The 26473-nt window shown below is 39.5% G+C and overlaps 2 protein-coding genes across 6 annotated transcripts; one reads left to right on the top strand and one right to left on the bottom strand.

Moving 5' to 3' along the window:
• The first annotated feature begins 8754 nt into the window (after positions 1 to 8754).
• On the top strand, positions 8755 to 11087 carry LOC109212830 (REF/SRPP-like protein At1g67360). The gene is made up of 3 exons (XM_019376516.1): positions 8755 to 8949; positions 9072 to 9302; positions 10360 to 11087. The coding sequence occupies exons 1-3, from the start codon at positions 8935 to 8937 to the stop codon at positions 10804 to 10806; spliced, it is 693 nt and encodes a 230-aa protein (XP_019232061.1). The 5' UTR covers positions 8755 to 8934; the 3' UTR covers positions 10807 to 11087.
• Positions 11088 to 11548: 461 nt separating this feature from the next.
• LOC109212831 lies at positions 11549 to 26270 on the bottom strand. Of its 5 annotated transcripts, XM_019376519.1 has the most exons (4): positions 26169 to 26238; positions 25742 to 25792; positions 25343 to 25660; positions 11549 to 11781 (listed from the first exon to the last, which is right to left on the bottom strand). In XM_019376519.1, the coding sequence occupies exons 2-3, from the start codon at positions 25756 to 25758 to the stop codon at positions 25369 to 25371; spliced, it is 309 nt and encodes a 102-aa protein (XP_019232064.1). In that variant the 5' UTR covers positions 25759 to 25792; positions 26169 to 26238; the 3' UTR covers positions 11549 to 11781; positions 25343 to 25368. The 5 variants fall into 5 exon arrangements, with proteins under 5 accessions (XP_019232064.1, XP_019232066.1, XP_019232065.1 ...); XM_019376521.1 differs by lacking the exon at positions 25742 to 25792 and having other exon boundaries at positions 26169 to 26270; XM_019376520.1 differs by lacking the exon at positions 25742 to 25792 and having other exon boundaries at positions 25343 to 25669; positions 26169 to 26253.
• Between the last annotated feature and the right edge of the window lie 203 nt (positions 26271 to 26473).

Below are 26473 nucleotides of genomic sequence, written 5' to 3'. Positions count from 1 at the left end.
AAAATCAGCCACGAAGTCTGCTAAAATTTGAGACTTGATGGTCGTTCGGGGCTGATATTCGATATCGTGCCCGCCAAGTTCGACGGCCCATTTTGCCAATCGGCTCGATAACTCAGGCTTGTGCAAAACATTTCGGAGTGGATAAGTGGTTATCACACATATGGGGTGACACTGGAAATATGGCTTTAATTTTCTAGATGCGTTTATTAATGCAAGTGCCAATTTCTCTAAGTGCGGATACCTAGTTTCAGCATCTCCTAAAGTCCGACTTACGTAATAAACAGGAAACTGCGTACCTTCCTCTTCTCGAACTAGTACACCACTTATCGCTATTTCGGGCACCGCCAAGTATAAGTACAGCTTCTCATCTACCTTCGGAGTGTGAAGCAGACGTGGGCTCGATAACTATCGCTTCGATTCCTCCAATGCTTGCTCGCATTCCGGGGTCCATGCGAAATCGTTTTTCTTTTTGAGTAAGGAAAAGAACCTGTGGCTTCGATCTGATAATCTCAAAATGAATCCGCCCAAGGCAGCTATCCGTCCAGTTAACCTTTATACGGATTTCACACTGTCTACGACGGTGATATCCTTGATGGACTTGATCTTGTCGGGGTTGATTTCGATTCCCCAATTTGATACCATGAAGCCGAGGAATTTGCTCGAGCCGACCCCGAAGGCACATTTTTCGGGGTTAAGCTTCATGTTGTACTTCCTCAAGATTTCGAATGTTTCCTGCAAATGAGTTAAATGGTCCTCTGTGCAGGGACTTAACCAACATATCATCAATGTAAACTTTCATTGATTTACCTATCTGTTCCTCGAACATTTTGTTAACTAGGCGTTGGTATGTAGCTCATGCATTTTTTAGCCCGAAGGGCATTATATTGTAATAGTATGTTCCATACTTGGTGATAAACGAGGTCTTCTCTTGGTCTTCCGGGTTCATCTAAATTTGATTATACCCGGAATAGGCGTTGAGAAAGGTAAGGATCTCGTGGCCAGCCGTGGCATCGATCAAGAGATCAATGTTAGGCAGTGGTAGGGGTGTTCATCGGTCGGTAAGGTACGGTATTTAGAAATTTCGATTCAGTATTTTCGGTATTCGATTTTTTAAAATGCAATACCAATACCGTACCTAATTAAATCCGGTATGGTTCGGTTTTTCTCCTTTTGGTTTCGGTTTATTCGGTTTGGTAACTTCGATTTATTCGGTTTGAATACTAACTAGTGCATAGAGTCATAGAATGTAATATTCTGAATTAGAGTACTCAAAAGTACAAAACTAAAAATATTTGTTGACAAAAGTATTGTCCAAAACTAGCAAATATCAACCTAGAGAGAGAAAATTGTACATAAAAGAATAAATTTGATCATTAGAAATGTCTTGTTACTTACTTAGAGTTAATTGATGAACTTAGAGAATAAAAAAAAGTAAAATTTTAGATTTTTATATTTATGTTATAACTAATAATATGTGTATTGTGTAATATAATATATATTTTGGGACAGTATCAGTATTTCGGTATTTCATTTAAAAATACCAAATATCATACCTAATACCAATATTTTTAAAAACTTAAACCAAATACCATACTGAATACCAAAATATTGAATACCAAATACCAAACTTTTCGGTTTCGGTACGGTAGTTCGGTATTTATCAAATTATGCACAGCCCTAGGCAGTGGAAAAGAGTCTTTAGGGCATGCCTTGTTTAAATCCTTGTAATCTACGCACATTCTAAGTTTGTTCCCTTTTTAGGGACTACGACTATATTGGCTAACCATTCGGGGTATTTTACCTCCTAAATGGACCCTATTTTAAGAAGTTTAGTTACCTCATCCTTTATGAATGCATGTTTTACCTCGGACTGGGGCCTTCTCTTTAGCTTCACTAGTTTGAACCTGGGGTCGAGGCTTAACCGGTGTGTTGCTATCTCCGGTAGGATCCTGTCATGTCTAAATGGGACCAAGCAAGACAAAAAGAAATTGAATGAGTTTTTTCCTGAGTTCGGGGGTTAATCCCGTTCCCAGGTATACCTTTCGTTCGGGTAGATGCTCGATCAGTATCACCTGTTCCAGCTCTTCGACCGTTGACTTTGTTGCATCTGATTCTTCGGGAACAACGAAAGTTCGAGGAGTAAGTAAATCCTCTTCTTCTTCTTTGATTACCTGTCTCTCCGATTCGGTCGAGCCTGGGGACAGTGATTACTATGGCCATCTACTTATCTTTGGTGCTCGATTTTTCTGAGGTCGAAGGTGCTGATATCGGCATCACCTCGTCGACTGCAAACATTTCTTTTGCAGCGTGTTGTTCCCCGTAAACTGTTTTCACACCATCCATTGTCGGGAATTTCATCATTTGGTGAAGGGTCGATGGTACTGCCCTCATGTTGTGGATCCATGGCCTTCCGAGTAGTGCATTATATCTCATGTGACCTTCGATAACATGGAATTTTGTAACTTGGATGGTCCCGGCCACATTTACTGGTAGGATTATCTCCCTCTTCATCGTTTCACTTGCCATGTTGAAGCCGTTTAGGACTCGAGATGCAAGCACAATTTGGTCCTGCAGGCCGAGCTGCTCTACGACCTTCTCTGATTACGTTTGCTGAACTACCTGGATCCACTAGAACACGTTTAACTTGAATTTTATTTAACAAAATAGAAATTACCAGGGCGTCGTTGTGCGGTTGAGAAATTCCCTCCGCTTCTTTGTCATTGAACAATAGGATGCCTTCGGGCACATAACCCCGAGTCTGCTTTTCTCTGGTGATCGACACCTTGGTACGTTTGAATATAGGCCCTTATGGAAAATCGACCCCGCCAACGATCATATGAATTACATGTTGTGGTTCTTCCTGCTCATTCTTTCTGTTGGCGTCTCTTTCTCTGAAGTGATTTAGCTCGATCACTGAGGAACTCTCGAAGGTGGCCTTCATTGAACAATCGAGCTACCTCCTCCCTCAGCTGTCTGCAATCTTCAGTCCTATGGCCATGTGTGCCATGATACTTACACATCAAGTTTGGGTTCCTTTGAGAAGGGTTGGTTTGTATAGATCTGGGCCGCCTGGTGTCTTCAATCCTTCCGATAGCTGATACAATCCCGGATGCATCGATACTGAAATTATACTCCGATAACCGAGGTGCGTCTGCGGGATCGGCATGTTTATCAAAACCACTCTTACTCATAAGTCCCCGAGAATTTTTTCCACGATCATTTCTTCGATCATTCCGAGGGGGATTGCACCTCGAACCATTGTTTCTTCGATCTGCGATGTATGGTTGATACCGTTCTCTGTTCGACCTTGGTTCCCTGTCGGTATCCATCGGGGCTTCAACTGCCAATGTGTTCGGATGAGCAGAACCCGAGGGGGCTCCCAGATGGTCGTCCTCAACCCTGATCTTTGATTGATATCGATTGTGCACATCTGCCCAAGTTACAGCTGGATACTCGATCAAGTTTTGCTTCAAAAGTCGTGAAGCTATCGAACTCCGCTCGTTCAACCTGTGGGTGAAAGCTTGAGCGGCCCAATCATCTGTGACCGGTGGTAATTCCATTCGCTCCATTTGAAATCGGGATACGAACTCCCTTAGCATTTCATCGCCCATATGCCTTATCTTAAAAACGTCCGATTTCCTTGTTGCGACCTTTATGGCCCCGGCGTGCGCTTTCACGAAGGCGTTCGCTAACATAGCAAACGAGTAGATGGAATTCGGTGGCAAGTTGTGATACCAAATCATTGCTCCCTTTGACAAAGTTTCCCCAAATCTTTTCCACAAAACCGATTCGATCTCATCATCATTTAAGTCGTTTCATTTAATCCCGTATGTGTACGAAATGATGTGTTTATTAGGATCGCTCGTCCCGTTGTATTTATGTATATCCGGCATACGAAATTTCTTAGGAATGGGTCTCGGAGCCGCACTCTGAGGAAATAGCTTTTGCACGAACTTTTTTGCATCCAAACCTTTTAAGATAGGGGGTGCCCCCGGTATTTGATCAACACGGGAGTTGTATGTTTCCACTTTCTTGTCATTATCTTCGATTTTTTTCTCTCCCGACTCGATTCTTTTGGTGAGCTCCTCGAGCATCTTCATAACTGCAGGATCAGTCCCCAATCTATTACCGTTTGACCTTTTTAGCACCGGCTCACTACGGCGAGTGACTTCTGGTTCGACCACACTCGGAGTTTTATGTTGACTTTGAAGCTAAACGATAGCAACCTGCTGAGCCTGTAGCATCTCGAATATTACCTGGAGACTAACTCCCCTGTCTCCTACACCATGTGTTCCTTGGCCACCAGATTGGACTTTCCTGCGTACACTTCCTCCGGGGTCTGCGACTAAGTCCGCGTTCAAAGCAATGTGTGAACTAACATCGACTGGATTGGCAATCGGCACTTTCCCAGGGTTAGTCGGTGGTACACCGACTCCTGGAGCAACTACATTATCATTTTCCCCGTGAAGTCCAAGACTGTCATCGTGAGTTACAAGTGGCTATTACGTGTATCAAGTAAATACTCGAGTGGAGCAGACCATGTGCGTGAGTTACACTTGCCAATGATGTGTCAAATAAACCAATTAAGAATGACACGTGTAATTTATCGTTAAAATATTTGACACGTGTAATTAACAAGAAAAAAGACATTTTTCCTTATTTTCAACTAGACCGTCCCCCCCCCCCACCCCAAACCTATTCTTCTTCCTTCCGCCCCTAGCCTCCTTTCCCCCGTGATCTTCCCAAAAAAAATAGAACCCTCAAGTAGAAAATCATCACCTTTCCCCTACCCTTTCTTCTTCATCTTCTTTCAAGCTTCCCCAGACGTTGCTGCAATTCTTTTTCTTCCTATACTTCTTCTTCTTCTCCAAACTCGGATCTCTTAGCCAAAATATAATGGGCAGAGCTGTTCCACTCCAAATCTAAAGAAGAATGGTTATATCAGAAGTTTTTGGCTGTCTGCTACTACCTTTCAACCTTCCTCTATTTCTTTCTTAAAAGTTCTTCTATTGAATAACCCAAACAGTAAAGACCCATCAAAAAATTATTGGATTTTGGTCTTAAACTTTGTTGTGTAGGAGCCTCAAACATCTTTACCACCAGAGATGATGTCTCTGTTGGTGGCGCCAGCAGAGCTTGTGGTGGTAGAGTTCGGCCATAAAGTTTATCATTAGCGTTTTGCAAAAAATGTGCTCTCTTTTGTGATTGATTTTGGGAGAAAATTCTGGTTAAAGCACCAATTTTTAGAGGGTTCAATTACTCTGTTGAGTACTGCTGTAAATTTTATCTAAGTTCTATCTTAATGATGTGAAATTATATTTATCCAATTAATTATTACAATAATGCTTGTGATGGATTGTATAAGCAATTGTGACAGTATATGTGGAAGAAATTGTGTGCTTATTTTATGTTTTTCCCATTTGCTGTAATTTGAAGAAACTTTTTAATTGTTCTTATTTTTCATCAATGGTGAAAACTTGAAGAAAAAGAAGAAGAAGAAGAAGAAGAAGTAGTATGAAGATTGTCACGCCCCAAAAACTGAGGGACATGACCGGCGCTCGACCGGGTAGCCCCAGTCAAGCGGACCTGGGTGCCTTTCCTATCCCACGTGTTACCCCGTGTTTTCATTACTCATTAATCAAAGGAAATAGCCATTTATAATTAAAACACCTTTTTACGAAATATACATAACAAACATGGTTACTTAGCGTGGTTTACAACTTACATCGCCCAGCATACAAAGTACATATTATATAAGTCCACAACCCACATTTCCTGTCTACGGAACCTCTAAGGATGCAAAAGGATGATACAATACTTGCCGGCAACAAGGCTCCGGCTATACCTTACACAAATACCCAAAACGAGACTCCAAAATAAAAGCGGCATGAGCCACGCAGGGCCCCTGGAGAAAAGGGGCTCACCAATTCAGCTGACGGGAAGTGAAGGAGTGCTACGGTCGGTGGACTGGAGTACCTGCTATAGATCCACCTACAATTATAACACGAATGTAGATCCCCCGGCAAAAGGGACGTCAGTACATTTGAATTGTACTGGTATGTATGAACAAACTTTACCCCAAGTAAAATCAAGCAATACACAAGTAACGAACAGTAATAGAATCAACGAATCAAATGCAGATGAAAGGAACAACCAAAGCCAAACAAGTTTCACAGTCTCTCCTTTTTCCCCTTTTTAACATTATCTCATCACATCAATGATTCTACAACTTTCACACATTTTCGTTTCAATAGTGATTTCGATCACTTTTCCACCCTTATTACCTCGGCCACCCTTATCATCACAACCCACACCTTATAACTTCGTGTTGCGGCGCGCAACCCGATCCCACCGGGCATTCACATTTAACACAACAACAATAGTTCACAGTTCAATCACATGGCTTCAGGCCATCCCGAATATCATTTCACAGCAACAATAACAATTTAAGTCACAAGATAATTGCCCACGACAAGCCACACATGATGTTACCACAGTTGTTTCAATTGCATCAATTATAACTTCTTTTCATCATTTATTTCACAGCCCTTACCACATAAACATATTCACACACACACACACACACACACACTTGGTTTGTTGCCATTTATTCACATCGTCATATCAGAATGTTAACCAACAATGTTCAAGGAAATTTAGTCACAAGAATTCATGAAATAGGCCATCTTGCCCTAACACCCGTGAAGCAAACGAAATTCAAAAATAGTCCACATAAGAAACGCATACCAATTACTCGTACACCAAACATGGTGACTTTATAAAGGTTAAAGTTAGCCATACATACCTGGAGCCGAATTCCCTTTTTAACTTCTACTTTCAATTCACCAAACAGTCTAGCAACGTCAATCTAGTTCACAAGTTGACACATATAACTTAGTTGACACATGTGTATTTCAACTTTGTTTTAAAGAATCAATGCATGAGAATCCCCCTTTTTGTTTAAATATGAAAACCAATGAAAAAGGGTTGGGGATTTTACCTGCAAGAACGGAAGTGAAGACAATTACTTGAAATTTCCCGGGCCTGGGTGACTTTCAAAAATCAAATTAGTGAAGATGAACTTTCTCTCTCAAGAACCCTCTCTTCCCTATCTCTTATTTTGTTCAGAAAGTATGTTAAAATGAGGGATTGGGGTATTTTATTAAAAGGGGGTCGGGTTTAAAATTTAGAAAAAAATAGGAGCCCGAGTCAGGTTTGCGGTCGCACTTTGCGATCGCAGAGTGGAAATGCGGTCCGCATAATGGACTGCAAAAGTGCTCCAAAACTCTGATCCTACTGTCTGGGTTTGCGGCGGAAATGCGGTCCGCATACACGATCTGCGTCCGCATAATGCACCGCATAATTGACCTCAAATTTTGACTGGCGCATGGACTCATTTGCGATAGAAATGCGGTGCCCATATCAGTTGTGCGATCGCATAATGGACAGCATTTTGACCTCAATTTTAACCAAACCACTGACTCAATCTGCGGCAGAAATGCGGTCCGCATACTTGATTTGCGACCGCATTCTGGACCGCAAAATAGCACTTTTCTGGAAAACTTTGATTCTTTCATTTTTGAATGCTTAGCTCAGTACAGGGTCCGAACCGCGGCGAGCTTGCGAGCTACTAGGTTTTGAGCACAAATTTTTTTACAGGGCCTTACAAAGATGAAGGTAAGTGGGGTCATTATAAAATAAGGTTAATTTAAACAAAAGAAAAAAACTTAATTTTGAAGGGTTCACGCGCCCAGACGTGAATAAAAAGCACACACTTTGCCATGTCATCGTGAGGGGTTTATGAGTCACACTTTAGTCTAGAAGAGGTGTCTGTCTGGTCATTAGCATAATTGAGGTGTTCAGCTGATCGTTGAAGACAACTTAAAGGGGCCGTTTATGTATTTCGCCTATCAGAATCAATAATGAAACAATCACTATTATCTTTAGCCCCCCGGTGGGCGCCAAACTGTTTACTCTAAAATCCGAAAGATATGTGATTTAATCCAATACTAACTGATAAACAAGGAAACAAATGTATAAATTAAAGAGTAGAGTAAGTCAAACCAGTGTGCTAACAAGCCTCGACCTCGAGCTAAGGCGGCCTCGAGGTGAGTCAGTAAGAACAATAAATAATAAGACAATTCTGATGAACAGTAAGCAAGAAAGTGAAGTATGTATATTCCCTTGTCAATGATTCATGCGTTACAAATGATTGAGATCCCCTTTATATAGTAGGGGAATCCTAAATAAGGTACACTTTTAATTATAGTAGGGGATCTTATTATACAGCTGTCTAACCGCCTAGTACAAATCCGTTCCGGAATTTACGCCGTGATCTTAGGGCAACTGCGGGAATCTCGCTCTTTCTGTTATGAAACCACAACGGTATTATCTCGAGGTTGGTCATATTTATCCTCGGTGTTCATCGAGCACCTCGATCTTCGAGTTTTGTACTTTGTCATCGGGCTCGAGTCCGATCTATTTTGAACTTATTTTCGAAGCGACCTCTCGAGCCAACAAAATCGGGCACACCTGATTTCGACCGTATACACACGAGTTTTTCGGTGAATCGGCCTCAAATTGGGTATGCTCACTCGGTGAGAACCAAAAAAAGGAAAAAAAACTAAATAGACGGTAAGAGAAGAGTGTGCATCGAGATATTTCGCACTGCCCTCAAACAGAATGCCACGTGTCCTTCGCGAAGCTTCCACCCCTAGCTAGAAATACGCATTTCCACAAACGCTTCGTTGATTCTCGACTAAGGAATCTCTCGTGACCCCATACCCTACGACACGTGACTCTTTCACAGCCCTTAGATTATAAGCTATATATTCCCGCATCTTCCTTTATATTACCCAACAACCTTCTCATTTTGCAACATCAATAGCTGAAGCAGATCAAAGTTCCTGACAAGCTGATCGAGAACGCAAAAATATGGCTACCAACAAGGTTTGTTTAATATCTCGATCTAATCAACTTTAAGGTTAATTTCATATTATGATGTTCATCCTATCAATTTGTGATTTTTTGGGTTTAATTAGTAATTAATGATTGTGATTTATGATCTGTAGGTTGAGATGGAGAAAAGTGAGGGGAATTTGAAACATCTAGGGTTTGTAAGGGTGTTGGCTATAAACACTGCGGTTTTGGTGTCAAATCTGTATGAATACGCGAAGCAGAACTCGGGGCCTCTGAGATCGACTGTGGGTACTGTAGAGAACGCGGTAACTACCGTGGTAAGGCCTGTTTACGAGAGGCTTAAAGGTGTTCCTGATGAAGTCCTTGTTTTCCTAGACCAGAAGGTATTGAATCTTTTCTTTTGTACTGTTAAATTGTTGTTTTCATTGATTATGTTGCTGTCTATTATGTGAACGGTGGTGATGAATTGATGATAATACGTGATATATCTTTTGTTAAAAGGTAAATGAACTTTTTGCCCCCTTTTCGATGTCTTGTTGAGGACCTCTGTTAATGTTTTGGAGAGAGGGTATGTAGATGTTCACCCTTTGTAATAAATAGACCTTGTAAATATATGTGTGTCGATGTGTGCGTGCTTTTGTTTGTTTTTCTGTGAAGATGATTTACATACCTTTTTCTGTGATGATGGATGAACTGCCTTTTTATACAACTATTTTTTGAGTGAAGAGTGTGCCATGACAGTGTCTTTTTTATACAACTGCTTATCAATTTGATTGATAATTAGTTAATAACCCTTGGGCTATGTTATTTGTGAGAAATGATCATGTATTTGTAGCTTGTGCTAGTAGTTTTCGCACCCTCTTTTCTTATCAAGGAGAAAATTTAGGTTGTCCAATCAAGTGTTACCGTGACTGCTATGGTTGGAATAAGTTTTTAACAGTTTCCTTTCTTATATGTCACTAGTATTTTGGCGCTTATTATTATGTTAATAGTTCCCCCTTTGAGGACATCTCTGTAAAGTTGGAACAATACATTCAAAAGTAGTTGATTAACTTAAGGTTAGCTATTAAGAGTATGGGATAAGAACCTGATAGGACTTGCTGGTGTAATTGAATTAGAAGGAGTTGTACATGTAGGAGCCGTTGTTTTCTTCTGGAACACTTACCTTAATACTGCTAAATATGGTGGTTGGCAATTTTTACTTCAGCCATGTGATTATTATGAGCTATTCGGACTGCAAGTTAAATTTTTACATCTGGCTGTCTCACATGAAGTTAGTTTCCTGCAATCTGCATCGTTTCTAAATTCTAACGGCAATTTCATTGCTCCCAAATTCTGATAAAGATATTAGGGAGTCTTGTGAAAAGAAAATGAAATGAGCATTTGTGGTTTGACTTCCTCATTATTGTTGTTAACACAACGAACATCTCTGGCTGTTAGGTTGACGATGGAGCAGCAAAATTTGATGAGCATGCTCCTCCCTTGGCCAAGAAGGTTGTCAGCAAAGCCCATTCCGTGTTTCAGAAGGCATCAGAAGTAGCACAAGACTTGTTCAAAGAAGTACAAGTTGCAGGTCCTCGTGCAGCTATTAATCATGCTGGTGCATTGTCCAAGCAATTGGCTACTAGTCAAGTGGCAGTAGTCTGGTATCATATAAATCATTGTGCACCGTTGCATGGAATTGCACAGATGGCCGCTCCTACTGCTGCTCACTGGTCAGAGAAGTATAATCAACTAGTCGCTGACTTGAAGAAGAAAGGTTATATTGTTGTCAGCTACATTCCTTTGATACCAGTTGAAGAAATCTCAAAGGCATATAAACAGGTTGAGTCTGCTGCGGATGAGAAAGACGATGCTCCTAATTCCAGTTCAAGTAAATCCGAATGAGACTTGGAATGATTATCTTAGTATATCTGTTTACCCAATGTTTTGTTGTGCTTGTAAGACTTAGTTTGGGTGAGATTGGGAAGTTTGGGGGTATCCATTGTATAGATCGCTCGATACCACTTCTGTAGCATCTTACATGTTAAGGTTTTGTGCTTTGTATAATTCTGAATGATTTTGTTGATGCTGTAATGGCGTGCGTGCCTATGCAATGTCCTGTCCATGCATAATGAAGTTTGAATTCTGCTAGTTCATTTGGGTATTCACGTTATTATTTTGATTTAGTTTTCACTGGTTGTATTGGCATCTCATTGCACTATCACACTTGCTCTCTATTGAATTCAATTTGTTAGTTATTGCTAGCTGAAATGTTATCTCCCTTGCTATACATTGTTAAACTCACAATCAAGGGATGTATGATAACGGCTATACGTTTGCACCAGTTTGGCTCTTCTGTTGCCCATGGCCTGATCTTTTATTTTCCAGTGTCTGCTGCTACATTCAACTGTCACAGAGGATACAACTTAAATCATGGGAGACTTTGGGTAGTAAATGAAATTCCGAACTCCACAAGACTGATGCGTCCATCTTTTCAGTATTGGGTTAATGATTGAGAAGTTGCTATGTTGGGATTCTATGTCGATGCCACATTCTAGCAGTAGAAAGTTGGTGGGAAATGGCATCAGGATGTTGACAATTGAGTGTAGTATAATGTTCGTATGCTAACAGCATGGATTATGTGTAATAAGAGTCGCATCGTGTTCTTCAAACTTGGAATTACTTTTAAACTTGGGATTCAGAAACACAAACTGATAAAACCTTGTTTCAACAGGTTCCCTCTCAACATAGCTGAACTACTGAGATTTATACAAATTATTCCAGGCCCATCACCAGCTACATTGTTCAGAAACAAAGACATTACATAAGCAATTGGTGTAGAAAAGCTTCGACCTTCTTTGGCAGTTCCTCCTGACTACACTGCATGTAAACCAAGATCAGATGTGAGCTTCAACATTTTAAGTCTATCCGCTGAGATTCACAAATCAATATCTCGGTTAATCTATTATGTAGCAAGAAAATCCATGTACTTTTCACCAAATAAATATGATGAGCGGAAGCAATATACATTTTGCCTTTATCAAAAAAAAAAAAAAAAGCAACACAGTTTTCTCCCTAATATGATCAAGGTGAACTCTCTCCCAAGATTAGTTCTAACGGTCGATAAAGTTAGAATAAAGAATCTGGAGACTTACAGTGGAATGTAATAGAGCAATAAAGTTAGGTGATCGCTTTCTATCTGGTAAAACGTAGCTTGCGTATCATGTCAAATAGCTGAGGTGAGAGCAGATTACCGAGACACTAATGCCATTACAAAAGAGATCAAAGCGTACTTTGCCTGTTTGTCATGTAGTGCATAGAGCTACATTCCGTCGATACGGAAATTTCTGTACAAACTGATGCAAAAGTTGACTCATGTAAGAGATGTGGCAACAAACTAAGTCGTGTAGAGCCACATTCGATTAGAAATTGAAGTACAAACAGAAACTGAGAAAGCTGACTCGGTCCACTAGCTAACTCTTAGAGCTCCCTTTTGTACAGATAGTAATATCATCCAGCACCCTATTATGGAGGTACATTGCAGATGTTGCACGATAGACTTCTCTTTTCTCTATATGATACTCAACAGTCCTTCAAATGCACCTTGTCTATAACCATTTTGGTTTTGACCTAACCTTTTTCCTAATCAGCTGGTCTACCTGAACTTCCACCCATCCATATTTAATGGAAATATACAGTGAGAGCATTTTGACCTAACCATAAAAAGAGGGTAGACGTCACACTGGTCTCTCATGAAATCTACTCTTCATAATTGAAAGGAAATAAACTAGTAAAAGGATCAGATTAATTAAGGCTCATGTTACCTGAAATCATTAAATCATGACTTCCAACCAGAAAACACGAAATTTGCGAAGTTCAAAAATTCTTGAAAGTATACCTCTCATGTCTTAAATAAAATAACTAAAGAGTTCTGTAATTAGCCCCAGCTACTAAATTTCCAGTAATATTCAAAAGAATATTAACCATAGTTAATTAGGTAGAAAAAGTCAAAAAAATATTAACCATAGTTAAATTTTGACTGCAATTGGTAGATTTCACCCTTTATACTGGCACCTTACAGCTATACTTGAAAATAGACCCTGACATCACAAAAGAGCCAAACAGAATACATAGCAGGTAATGGCTAGGTCAAAATCACTGTAACCTGCCAAAACTGATTTTATGATTTCATTCCTTCTGCAATAATCATATGTATCATTAGAGATATGTATTCATATCTTTTATAATACTCGGCCATATTCTAAAAACCATCACATGACGATAAATGGTATTTATTCTTTTCCCTAAGAAAGGAAAAGATGTTTGATGTTCTTGTCAACTCTAATAGTGGAGCAGTGAAACTCTGGAAGTAAACGCCCCAATCTCTTGTTCTTTTAATGTACCAATAACAACAACAAACCCAGTAGTTTCCCACAAGTGGTGTATGGGGAAGGTAAGATATATGCAGCCTTACCCTTACCCTGGAAGGACAGGGAGGCTGTTTCCGATGGACCCTCGACTAGAAACGACGGAAAAAGAAAAGGTAATTGCAACAAGTAGGAATAACAGCAAGATGAAATAAGATCGAATCCAAGAATGCAGTCAAACTCTAGGTAATAATAGTCATCTATGAATAAAAGATATCATACTAACACTAATGCTAGCGAACTGAGTGAGACAAAAGAAATGCTCGATTACCTACGAACCTTCTACCCTAATCTTTGACGTCCACACCCTCTTGTCTAGGGCCATGTCCTCAGTCAGCTCCAGTTGCGCCATGTCCCGCCTAATAACCTATCCCCAAGACTTCTTAGGCCTACCTCTACCCCTCTTGTTGCCCACCGAGGCTAACCGCTCGCACCTTCTAACTGGGGCTTCTATACTTTTCCTCTTAACATGCCCGAACCATCTCAACCTCGTCTTCCGCATCTTATCTTCCACAGGGGCCACTCCCACCTTTTGTCGAATAACTTCATTCCTAATCTTATCCAACCGGGTATGCCCACACATCCACCTCAACATCCTCATCTCAGCTATGTTTAGCTTCTGGGTATGAGAGTTCTTGACCTGCCTACAACCATGTCGAACTTACCTTTAAGTCTAAGCAGCACATTCTTATCACACAAGACACCGGAAGCGAGTCTACAATTCATCCATCCTGCTCCGATACGATGCGTGACATCTTCATCAATCTCCCCGTTACCTTGTATTATAGATTCAAGATACTTGAAATTACCTCTCTTGGGGATGACTTGCGTATCAAGTCTCACCTCCATATTCGCTTCCTGGGTACCATTGCTGAACTTGCACTCGATGTATTTCGTCTTGATCCTGCTCAACTTGAAACCCTTAGACTCTAGGGTCTGCCTCCAAACCTCCGGCCTCTCATTAACACCACCCCTCGTCTCGTCAATTAAAATTATGTCATCCGCAAATAACATACACCATGGCACCTCACCTTGAATGTGTCTCGTCAACACGCGCATCGCCAAGAAAAATAGGAATGGACTAAGAGTTGATCCCTGGTGCAACCCTATCATAACCGGAAAGTGGTCCGAGTCTCCTCCCGCTGCCCCAACCCTAGTCTTAGCTTCATCATACATGTCCTTAATCACCCTAATGTAGGCTACTAGGACCCCTTTAGCCTCCAAGCATCGCCAAAGCACCCCTCTCAGGACTTTGTCATATGTTTTCTCTAGGTCAATGAATACCATGTGCAAGTCCTTCATCTCCCTATACCGCTCCACCAATCTCCTCGCAACGTGAATGACTTTCATAGTCGAATGCCCAGGCATGAAACCGAACTGGTTCTCAGAAATGGACACACTGGTCCTCACCCTCACTTCAACCACCCTCTCCAAAACTTTCATAGTATGACTTAACAGCTTAATCCCCCTATAATTATTGCAACTTTGGATATTGCCCTTCTTTTTATACAGAGGAATCATCGTACTCCACCTCCATTCATCGGACATCTTCTTCGTCCTAAAAATGACATTGAACAACCTAGTGAGCCACTCCAAACTTGCCCTACCTGCATTCTTCCAGAATTCCACAGGTATTTCATCTGGCCCGGTAGCTCTACCCTTGTGCATCTCACGCATAGCCCCCTCGACCTCCTCTACTCTTATGCACCTACAGTACCCGAAATCCCGGTGCATCTCGGAGTGCTCCAAGTCACCCACACAATGTCCCTATCACCCTCTTCGTTCATGAGTTTATGGAAATATGTCTTCTATCTTCGTCTAATCTAAGCCTCTTCCATCAAAACTCTACCTTCCTCGTCTTTGATACACTTAACTTGATCCACATCACGGGCCTTCCTCTCTCTCACCTTGGCTAGCCTGTATAGCTTCTTGTCCTCGCCTTCGGCCCCAAGCTCTTCATACAAACGCCCAAATGCCGCAGTCTTAGCCGCAGTAACCGCTAACTTCGCCTCCTTCTTAGCCCTCATATACCTCTCCTTGTTCATTTCGCCTCCTCGTCCATGCTCTCTATAAGCGTCAAGTGCACCGCTTGCTTGGCTTCCACTTTCTCTTATACCTCCTCACTCCACCACCAGTCACCTTTGTGGCCGCCAGAGAAACCCTTCGAGACCCCTAACCCTTCTCTCGCAGCTACTCTAATACACTCCGCTGTCGTGGTCCACATCTATGTTGCTCAAACTCTCCAAAAATATTACCGGGTGTGTTGGATCCTCCAAAAATAGTGCATTTTTTGGAGGATCCGACACGGGTGCGGCGTCATTTTGGAGAGTCCGCGCAACATAGGTCCACATACAGCTCGCGTCCCCACTGCTCCTCCAGGCTCCCATAGCCAACAACTTCCCCCTAACTCCTGATCCTAGGTTGACCATACACAGCCCTCTTCCTCCTCTTCCTCACGATCTCTAAGTCCATCACCAATAATCTATGCTGAGTCGTGAGATTCTCGCTTGGTGTAACCTTGCAATCCATGCACAGACTCCTATCGCACTTCCGGAGGAGTAGATAATCAATTTGAGTCTTGGCCAACGAACTCTAGAATGTAACCAAGTGCTCCTCCCTTTTCGGAAAACACGAGTTGGCAATCACCAAATCAAAGGCTTTAGCACAGTCCAACAACGAAGTACCTGCTCCATTCCTAACACCAAAGCCAAAGGCGCCATGCACACCGTCATAACCCCCCCCCCCTCCCCCCCCAGATGTCGCCCCAATGTGACCATTGATTTTTTATTCTATTTGATAATTCTGTATCTTTCAGCGATATATTGAACTCTTTTACTACTTCTATATTTTTCCATGTCCTCACCAAAAAGGCAGCAAAGCAAGAATGTCAGATTATTTTTAATTTGTTTATTTGTGATCGATCATGTTAACAAGTCTATTTGTTTTTTTTTTCTTTTTAGTTTGATTTTGTAAGTTCAGAACTTAACGATGATGAAACTCTTTTCTTTTTATTACCACTGGCTGACTTCTTAAATTTTGTTTTTTGAAAGACCTTTTAATTTAATCATTTGAAGGGGAGCCCTGGAGCAACGTTAAAGTTGTCTCCATGTGACCTAAGGTCACGGGTTTGAGCCGTGAAGTCAGCCATTGATGCTTGCATCAGGGTAGACTGCTTACATCACACCCTCTCGGATACGGCCTTTCCCCGAACCCTGCATGAATGCAAGATGTTTCGTGCACCGGGCTGTCCTTTTCTTTTTCTTTTAATTTAATCACAACAAAATACCTAAATACTATTGTAAGTCCAGCTTGTATGATCTCTAATAAACGTTATTGCTTTCACATTACGATATACAATTCCCTTCAATATAAAAATACTCAAATTCTATGTTCCTTTATATTTTTGCATCATCTGCCGTTTTAATTAGTCTGATGTGATAATGTATTTTTTCTATTTAAGTGTAATATCTACTTCGGGATAAGTATGTATGATACTACTTCTAAAGAAGTTCAAAATAAGCCTCGAGAGTTCGTAGTGCTTGAGCCTAAAATTGATCTTGCGTTTGAAAGCAATGAAGAGGCAATTAAATATTATAACGAGTATGCAACAAGTATTGGTTTCAGATTTTGTAAAGAGTACGTGAACACAAATAAAAATTAGGTTATGTAACATCATGAGAGATCTAAGTTGCTCCGACACGGCAGTTTAGGAACCGCACTTATGTCGACACGACATTAGTACAGGTGCGGGTATGGGATCCGTACCGGATTTGGTCAAACAATTTTGGGTACTTTGACCACGACGGACGGAAAAATTCGAGACAAGATACAATTTGATTCCCGAAATCAGAACTAAAACTAGGGTAAACTTGACAAAAATAGCATACCTTATCTAGGAAATCAATCCTTTAATTATCTACATCTTGAGAATAAAGAAGAAATCCACACTTCACAACTATACGTATGTATTCCACAAAGTTTCTCATAATTTAGAGATATTTTTATATTTTTATTTTTTTTGAATTAGATTTAGCCGGATCCCCGCACCCATATCCGTATCCAAATCTTAAAATTTACATCACAAAGGATCCGACCTTTAGATCCGCACTCGTGTCCGAGCAACTTAGTGAGAGATTACATGTTCCAAAGTTTTCGTAGTAACGATAAACGAAGGAATCAAGTAATAAATTGACAAAACGAAACAAGAACAGGATGACCTGTTCACATTATTATTACTCGTCATTTAATGGGAAAGTATCATATTTCTAAGGTAGCCAAAACATAGTCACCCTCTTATTGCCCTATCAATAGCTCACATGTTGCCGTCTCATAGAAAGCTAAGTGAAGTCAAGCTCATGAAATTGAATTAGTAGAGGATGCTAGATTATTTTCAAAAGGTACTTCTGATTTTGAGTTATTAAGCGAGTGGTCAAGAAACTTCAGGTTACACTAAGCTATACTAGAAGAACTATCTTCATACCTAGCGACAAAAGGCTATGAAACAATAGGAAGCAAGTATATACTTAGCCATAATATGTATTATAATTTCTTATTTATGTTAGACTAGTAAAGTAATTTCTCATATTAGAATATGTCGCATATAGTTTTTTTTTTTTTTTGTTTTTTTTTTCCTTTTTGTCCACGAACACTGTTAGGATACTTTGAGAAGAAGCGAATTGAAGATCCATTTTTATTTTTTGGTGGTGCAGTTGGACCTTGATATTGATCACAAACTTTGTTTTGGCAGGTTCAAAGATAATGATAGATGAGATTTTTGGCGATGTACTTTCATTTGATACAACTTAATGAATAGAGAGCAAAGACATTTTGCTAGTTTTGTCGGATGAAATAATTATCATAGAAGGACTATATTTGGAAGAGACATCGAGTCCTTTGCATTTTGCACCCCTAGTGTGTGTTCTATTTTTTACTGTTCTACTCTTTTTTTTAAACGATTCGCACTCTAGTCTATTTATTTCCTTGCAAAACATAAAACTGCTCCTTTTATATATTTTCCACGAGAGTAAAAAAGGTAAAATACAAATAATATATTCCTAAATATATCTTTATAAATAATATATTCCTAAATATATCTTTATATGTAGGAAGCTGAATTGGCTCCAAACTCTCCCAGCCATCTACCATCTTAGCCTGAATAAAATTAGGTTTGAGCTTTCCATGAGCAAATTTAACTGAGGCAATATAACACTTGCAACATCACCAAATCATCAGCTTAATATCAAGGATAGACAGAAAGATTGAATGAAGAAGGAGAAGTGAAAGCTTTAGAAATTCAGAGTAAATCATCACAAGACATAATATATACCCATTATGTAAAGAAACCTGACAAAGGACTACCCCCATTCCAATGAAGAAGGAGAAGTGAAAGCTTTAGAAATTCAGAGTAAATCATCACAAAGACATAAAATATACCCATTATGTAAAGAAACCTGACAAAGGACTACCCCCATTCCATTAAAAAGAGATATAATTTGAGTTCTGAACAAAAACTTCTGACATCAACACCGAACTAAACATAGCCATCTCCTGTTTCCACTCCAAAACAAAGAGGGCTCATAAACTTTCTTAGAGAGCCAATTATAAACACACAGGAACCACAGACACTGTGTTTGTCTAACCGTTAAGCTCAACAAGAGTCAAGAGGACACATACTCTTTGACTAAAATTTGAGCTTATCGTGATAGTTTAGTTTTCTGGAAAAAGAGATAAAGTCCTTTTGTTCATATTTGAGTTCATTTATTTTATGCGGTATGCTTTTTTTTTTCTTATTTGTATTTTGTTTACTTTGCCCTTGCAAAAAATATTTTTATAGTTTTGCAAGGAGATAAATAGACTAGGGTGCAAATCATCAAAAAAAAAAAAAAAAAAAGATAGGGTGCAAATTAAAAAATAAAAAAGCACACATTAGGGGTGCAAAATGAAAAGGACCCTGAGACTTGTGAATAATTTCAATGATTGTTTGAGACGTTTCTTACAGCAATGTCTGAACAAAAAAAACACAAACAATTTGTAAAGATCAAGAAGTTGCAATGAGTAAGGCTATTTCAATTGTCATGCCTCAAGTTCATCACAGGTTGTGTATCTAGCACATAGAAAAAAATGCAACTAAACACCTCAACCAAATTTATAAAAGGTATGCCTCTTTCCGTGGTGATTTTAGAAAGTGCATGTATGAGTATGTGGATGAGAAAGAAGTTATGGATGCTTGGAATACTATGCTTGATAAATACAATCTTCATGAAAATTATTTAAAGTTGGCCAATATGAATTGTTACAAAATTAAGTTCTGAAGTGGATGACGGCTATAAGCTAGCAGTAACATGTGCAAATGAGCAAAGTTCAAAATTGAAACAAATCATGAGGTGACTGCTCCATCTCTTTGTAGTAAGTAGTAGTCCAAGAAGAGGCATTCCAAGAGAAATCAGTGATAGATGTTTTCACACAAGCCAAAAGTTTGAAAGAGAAAGATGGGCTAGGTCGTATAAAAAGGAGGATAAAAAGTTCTCTTGAGATGTTTCCGAAGTGCAAGAAAGCTCGAGGAAAGAAGTAAAGTTATGTTAACAAAAATGAATCTACAATGACTAATGATAAAGCTCCATTTGATAATGTCAATTATTTCAATAGGGACATCATCTATTATTTTATCTCATAATAGCCTAACTTCATAATCTATAAGCAATTAAACTATATTTATTTTATTGATAGAATTCAACATCAAAGGAAATTGCCTTTTACTCTGATAACTGCCGCTCAAAGCATGTCCTATATATGCTAGCTTATCCCATCTTTCAAAGTTATTTTCTATTTTGATTGCATATCTCAACTTTACTCAATAGCTGAAAGTAATATAGTGCAACTCCTTTTATGTAAAGAAAATGCTTTGTCGAGTGTATAATTCTTTTTTCAATTAACTTTACTTGTATTATCTGTGTAGAAACCTTTGTTTGTTAATGCTCTTCTACATATGCAAAATTCTTACTCTCTTTTTACTCTTCTACATATGCAAAATTTAACCACTGTTGTATAGAGAAAATTTGCTTTTTGCAGTCAAACCTTCCCCGAAATCAAGGAGCACAAAAGTTTCAGGACATTAATGCATTTTGATTTGATTTATGTCAATTTTGTTTGTCATCGAATGTTGTTTACTTAATTTCAAGAACATAAAGTGTGCTAAGACTTTAAGACCATGGTCGTATTGGTTTGTGGATATGAACATAATTTGTTTTCCCCTTCTGTGTCTATATGGTCTTATCGGTTTGTGGATGTGCAGCATTACCTCAATTCGTTTTTGTTTTTCTTTTTTGGGTTTGAGGAAACTAAGGAATGAGGGGAAATCAAGATGAACTGATTAATCATCTCCAGATCAAAATAATGTGATTTTTCTCATTCTGCATGTCTATTGGTGTGTGTTATAATAATAATTGATATGCCTTGCTTCAAGGTAGGGAATGGAGCGCACATATCATTTAGCAAGGACTAGTGGATGGGCAGTCTCACACTGAAAGATGAATATCCAAGCCTTTTTCTATTAGCAAGTGATCCAGACTGTACTATGCTCAGAACAGAGAGAATAACACATAAAATTTGCATCTAAGAAGAAACATTCTGGACTGGGGGCTGAATGCTTTATTGGACTAAATAGCCAAACTGGAGAGATGTAAGTCAACTCACAGGAAAGGGACAGACTGATATGGTGATGCTCAAGGGAGGGGACATACTCTTATCAAAAAATGGTATACACATTTCTGCTCAAACAAATAGATGATTGACATATGGCCATGAAAGCTCATCTGGAGGACTAAACTGCTAAAAAAGGGGATATGCTTCAGTTGGACAGCTTTTTATGAAGCATGCCTACCACAGGACAATCTTAGCAGGAGAAGTATCCAGACAAGACCGTGAATAGGTGCCATATGTGTCAACCTAATTCTGAAAGTGTCAAACAACTGCTCCTCCACTATACAATTGCAACAGATCTTTGGAGCGTGTTTTTCTCAAATTTTGGACTAGCTTGAGTCATGCCTAACAGTATAAAGGATGCCTATGACAGAGTGTTCAAGGAGAGTAGATAAAGCCATCAAGAAAATCTAGTTAATAGTGCCTGCTGGTACTTTTTGGTGCATTTGGACAGAAAGGAACCGTAAGTGCTGTGATAGAATCTCAACTCCAGTGTCTAAGTTGCTCGGACAAGTTGCAGGTGTCCGACAGGGATGCGGATCTAGAGGTCGGATCATTCGAGATGTAAATTCTATTATTCGGGGATATGGTTCCTAGTACAGATACGGGTGCGGGGATCCGGATAAAAATTATTAAAAATATAAAAATATCTCTTAATTATGAGAAAGTTTGTGAAATACTTACATATAGCTTGTGAAGTGTGAATTTCTTTTTTATTCTCAAGTTGTAGATAAGTAAAGGATTGACTCCCTAGATAAGGTATGCTATTTTCTTCAAATTCACCCAAGTTTTGGTTCTGATTTCGAGAATCAAATTGTATCTCATCTCGAATTTTTCCGTCTGCCATGGTTAAAGTACCATAAATTATTTGACCGGATCTGGTACGGATCCTATACCCACACCCATACTAGTGTCGTGAGAACAAGGGTGCAATACCTAAACTGCCATGTCGGAGCAACTTAGCTCCAAGTCACTTTCTAAAAGCCAAATGCTTACTTGATTGTTTAATTAGTAATATCAGGCCTTATAACTAGTATTTAACATTTTTTTGGATTGTGTCAGCTATCTAGTTATAGGCTAATCTTTTGTACATGAGCAGACTTAATCTTCTTTTTGTAATTTTTGCTTATGCATCTGTAAAGGGGACATAGATATTGTGCTAGGGGAATTGGAACACTTCGAGATTTTAGCTATTGTAGGCGCATTAAGGTCGAGGAGGTTGTGGGGGTTATGCGTAAGATGCGCAGGGGCAGAGCGACTGGGCCCGACGAAATTCCGGTAGAGCAGGATTGGAGTGGCTAACTGGGCTGTTTAATATTAATTTCAGGACAAAAAAGATACCAGAAGAATGGAGGTGGAGTACGATGATACCGTTGTACAAGAACAAATGCGATATCCAGAATTGTAACAACTATAGGGGTATCAAGTTACTAAGTCATACCATGAAAGTTTGGGAGAGGGGTAGTGGAAGCGAGGGTGAGGAGGTCGGTGTCAAAATCCGATAATCAGTTTGGGTTCATGCCTGGTCGTTCTACTACGAAAACTATCCATCTTATAAGGAGGTTGGTTGAACTGTACAGGGATAGGAAGAGTGATTTGCACATGGAGTTTATTGACCTAGAAAAAACATATGACAAGGTCCCTAGGAAAGTTCTTTGGAGATACCTGGAGATGAAAGGTGTTCCGGTTGCTTATATTAGGGTGATTAAGGACATGTATGATGGAGCTAAGACTCGGGTTAGGATAGTGGAGGGCAACTCGGGGCATTTTTCAATTGTGGGTTATGGGTTTACACCAAGGATTTGCGCTCTACTCGTTCTTATTTGCCCTGGCGATGGATGCACTGACACACCATATTCAAGCGGAGATGCCATGGTGTATGCTATTCACTTATGATATTGATACGATCGATGAGACGCGAGGCGGTGTTAACGAGAGGTTAGAGGTTTGGAGACATACCCTTGAGTCTAAAGGTTTCAAGTTGAGAAGGACTAAGACAGAATACGTGGAGAGCAAGTTCAGCGGCGGCATATCAGGAGAAGCGGACATGGACGTGAGGCTTGACTCTCAAGTCATCCCCAAGAAAGGGAGCTTCGAGTACCTAAGGTTCGGTTATCCAGGGAGGATGGGGAGATTGACGAGGATGTTACGCACCGTATAGGGGTGAGGTGGATGAAATGGAGGCTAGCGTCTGGTGTTTTGTTTGACAGGAAGGTGCCTCCGAAACTTAAAGTATGTTCTACTGAGCGATGATTAGACCGGCCATGATATATGGTGCAGAGTACTGGCCAGTCAAGAATTCTCATATCCAGAAGATAAAGTTGCAGAAATAAGGATGTTGAAATGGATGTGCGGACACATTAGGCTAGATAAAATTAGGAATGAAGACATTCGGGTGAAGGTGGGTGTGGCTCCCATGGAAGACAAGATGCGGGAAGTTAGGCTTAGATGGTTCCGGCACGTGCGAAGGAGAAGCATGGATGCCCCGGTAAAGAGATGTGAACGGCTGGCCTTGACGGGCATGAGAAAAGGTAGAGGGCGGCCAAAGAAATATTGGGGAGAGGTGATCATGCAGGACCTGGTGCGGCTTCAGATTTCCGAGGACATGGCCCTTGATAGGAAGTTGTGGAGGTTGAGCATTAAGGTTGTAGGTTAGAAGGTAGAAGGCTAGCCTATGTTTTGTCTTAGGCTTCTAGTGGCTTCAGTTGTGTCCATATTACTTCTTTAGGGTGGCAGGTTAGGTCGTAGGAGGCTAGTCTAATAGTGTATTGTCTAAGGATGCTAATGGGTCTTGTTGTATCCATATTACTCCATTGTGTCTGTAGTATTGTACCATTATTACTGCTTATTGTTATTGCTTTTCTCTCTATTTTTTGGTTATTACAAGGCTGGTGTTATCTTTCTTGCTTCTTTGCTATTAATGCTCCACTGTCTCTTTTCATCTTCTTGAGCCGAGGGTATATCAGAAACAACCTCTCTACTCCTCTGGAGTAGGAGTAAGGTCTGCGTACACACTACCCTCCCCAGACCCCACTTGTGGGATTCCACTGGGTTGTTGTTGTTGCATCTGCTTGATGCAATTAATGAAACACCCTTACTTCATAAAAAAATTTATTGAATTTGCCCAAGCATGAATAGAAGCGCTACTCATCCATTCAAATTAGATGATACTTTTTCTTACAAGATAGTGCTAATTTGAAAACAAATAAGTTAGTTATTGTGTTACGTTTAATTAGTTAAAGACGTCAAGAATTCTTAAAGATGGTATGTATCTGACATATTACTTATTTAAACTGTGAATTTTATAAGAATGCATTATTGTGTATTATTGGGCAGAAGACTCAACAAGATTAAGCTTCTTGTACCTTTATCTTGGACTACCCCAAAGCTTAGAGTACATCCAAGCCATTAAGTATTCCCTGGAGAACTAGCGAGATTCAAATGGGCCATTGGATATTACTGGACATTTATTTACTCGAGCTAGTCTCATCCTGCCAGAAGATGGCAGCTAAAAGTTGGGAAAATGATACAATGAGGAACACAGTTTGTCTTAGGTAAGATGCTAAAAAGGATAATTTATATTCTATTAAAATTTTTGAAGAAAGACAATTTACTCAAACGAGTTTGAGATAGAAAACTAATATAGGTCAGCTTAGCTTACTTGAGAGTTCAGTAAAGTAGTTAACCAAACACAAGTAAGAAGTTCGTCAGTCCTTCCTCCAATGCCTCCCGCTCAAGAGGACAAGTCCTCGTAGAGTCAGAGGTAATGTGGCTCAAGAAGGCTAAACCGACTATATTACTTATCTTTCTATCTCAAAGCCCGTATAATATTTATATTGTTGATTTTCTCAAGATATTTAATATAGCATAAAATTTTAAACAATCCACCAGTCAATGCATACTTTGTTCGTTATTGCATCTTTTTCCCGTTTCCCTTTATTATCTTCGTGCATCTCAACAAACCTTCTATTTTCCTCCTATAATTTTATAGCAGACCACAGTTCCTAATTTCCTCTAGAATTTCATGCGCACATCTTCTTCTCCGTTTCCCTTTACATATTAAAGTGAGAAATTTCTGAACTTTTTAAATATAATGTGTATTGTGTGTGCGTATATATATATANTATATATATATATATATATATATATATATATATATATATATCATATTAGCATAACCTTCACACAAATGTGCCAAAAAACTGTTCAAATATCAATTAAAATTGCTCAATCATGAAGTTCTGTATTTAAACGTATTCCCAAAACCAGGATACCATAACAAAAAAGCTGCAACAAGTAACAAATCAAAAGCTCACCAAAGTCAGTTGACGAAGGAGGCAGCTTAGGTGGAGGAGGAGGAAGAACCGTCCTGAAGGAGGTCATCATAGGGATCACGACGGCCGGGCACTTGGCTGATTTGAGGGTCCCAAAATAACTGAGCGTTGTGCCTATCAAATGTCCAGAAACCATAGGGACGCATTGGATAGCTCCACATCTCCAATGTCTTCTTGGTCCTCTCCTTCGTGGCATACACGTGCTCCCTAAACTTCCTATCCCTCTCCACTGGATCCTCCATTAATCTCAATATCAAGTTCTCTGCAAATTCCATTATGAATCCCATCCTTTTCTTGTCCCTGTGAAAACTGTTTTCAATTAAAAATCCCAAATCAACTCTGTAGCAAACAAAAGCATGGTATTTAAGTGGAGAAGGGTACACGGGCAGGCCCATCATCCACCACCGAATTTTAAACCATGCATCATTGGCCCTGAAATTTCTCCATTATAAGAAAATTAAAAATCCCAAATCAAACACCGATCAAAAGCAATCTAATTAGCTAGGGCACAGTGCAGTCCCAAATCCTACTGCATTAAACTTCAACCATATCTATAGGTATATATATAAGCTTAAAGTATAAATAGATATATACCTAATAAATCACAAATTAGTTCGAATAAGCGAATTGAATATATGTAATTCATACAGCTAAGGCTCAACTTAATTTTGGATTAAGACATGTTGATTTATTGATTAATTAGATTTAGCATTATCTTTAAATTCACTGAAGGTAAATTCTAGATTCGAAAACTGGAACGTGATTTATCTATGGCGCAGATGAGAGAGTATAGAGGATGATACGGTACCTTTTGCTGATTTCTGATTCAGAAAATCGACGAGGCTGTGATTTGGATATAGTGCCACGTATGCTGGTCATTTATTAGTGTTATTTTTACCTTGCTATACAATCTATCTATCCATATCTATATCTATATCTATATCTATCTATATCTATATCTATCTATCTATCTATATTATTATAAAAGCATGAATACAATGTCGGTTTACGAAAATAGCCTTATAATATTGAATGCTAGAATTCACAAGAAAAGGATATAATTAGAAATAATAAGCGTTAGGATTCTGGTAGGATACGGTCAATGAAGAGTTA

This window comes from Nicotiana attenuata, unplaced genomic scaffold (assembly GCF_001879085.1).
Source record: "Nicotiana attenuata strain UT unplaced genomic scaffold, NIATTr2, whole genome shotgun sequence".
Classification (NCBI taxonomy): domain Eukaryota; kingdom Viridiplantae; phylum Streptophyta; class Magnoliopsida; order Solanales; family Solanaceae; genus Nicotiana; species Nicotiana attenuata.
The sequence above is the reverse complement of the archived record's forward strand: the minus strand, read 5'-3'. Positions and strand labels throughout refer to the sequence as shown.

Bases quoted from the DNA above. Each gene is read 5' to 3' on its own strand.
- LOC109212830 (XM_019376516.1), top strand. The intron at 9,303-10,359 runs GTATTGAATCTT...TCTGGCTGTTAG, and splicing joins TTGTTTTCCTAGACCAGAAG to GTTGACGATGGAGCAGCAAA.
- LOC109212831 (XM_019376518.1), bottom strand. From the start codon at position 26,239: ATGACCAGCATACGTGGCACTATATCCAAATCACAGCCTCGTCGATTT. The intron at 25,793-26,168 runs GTACCGTATCAT...GAGAAATTTCAG, and splicing joins GAATCAGAAATCAGCAAAAG to GGCCAATGATGCATGGTTTA.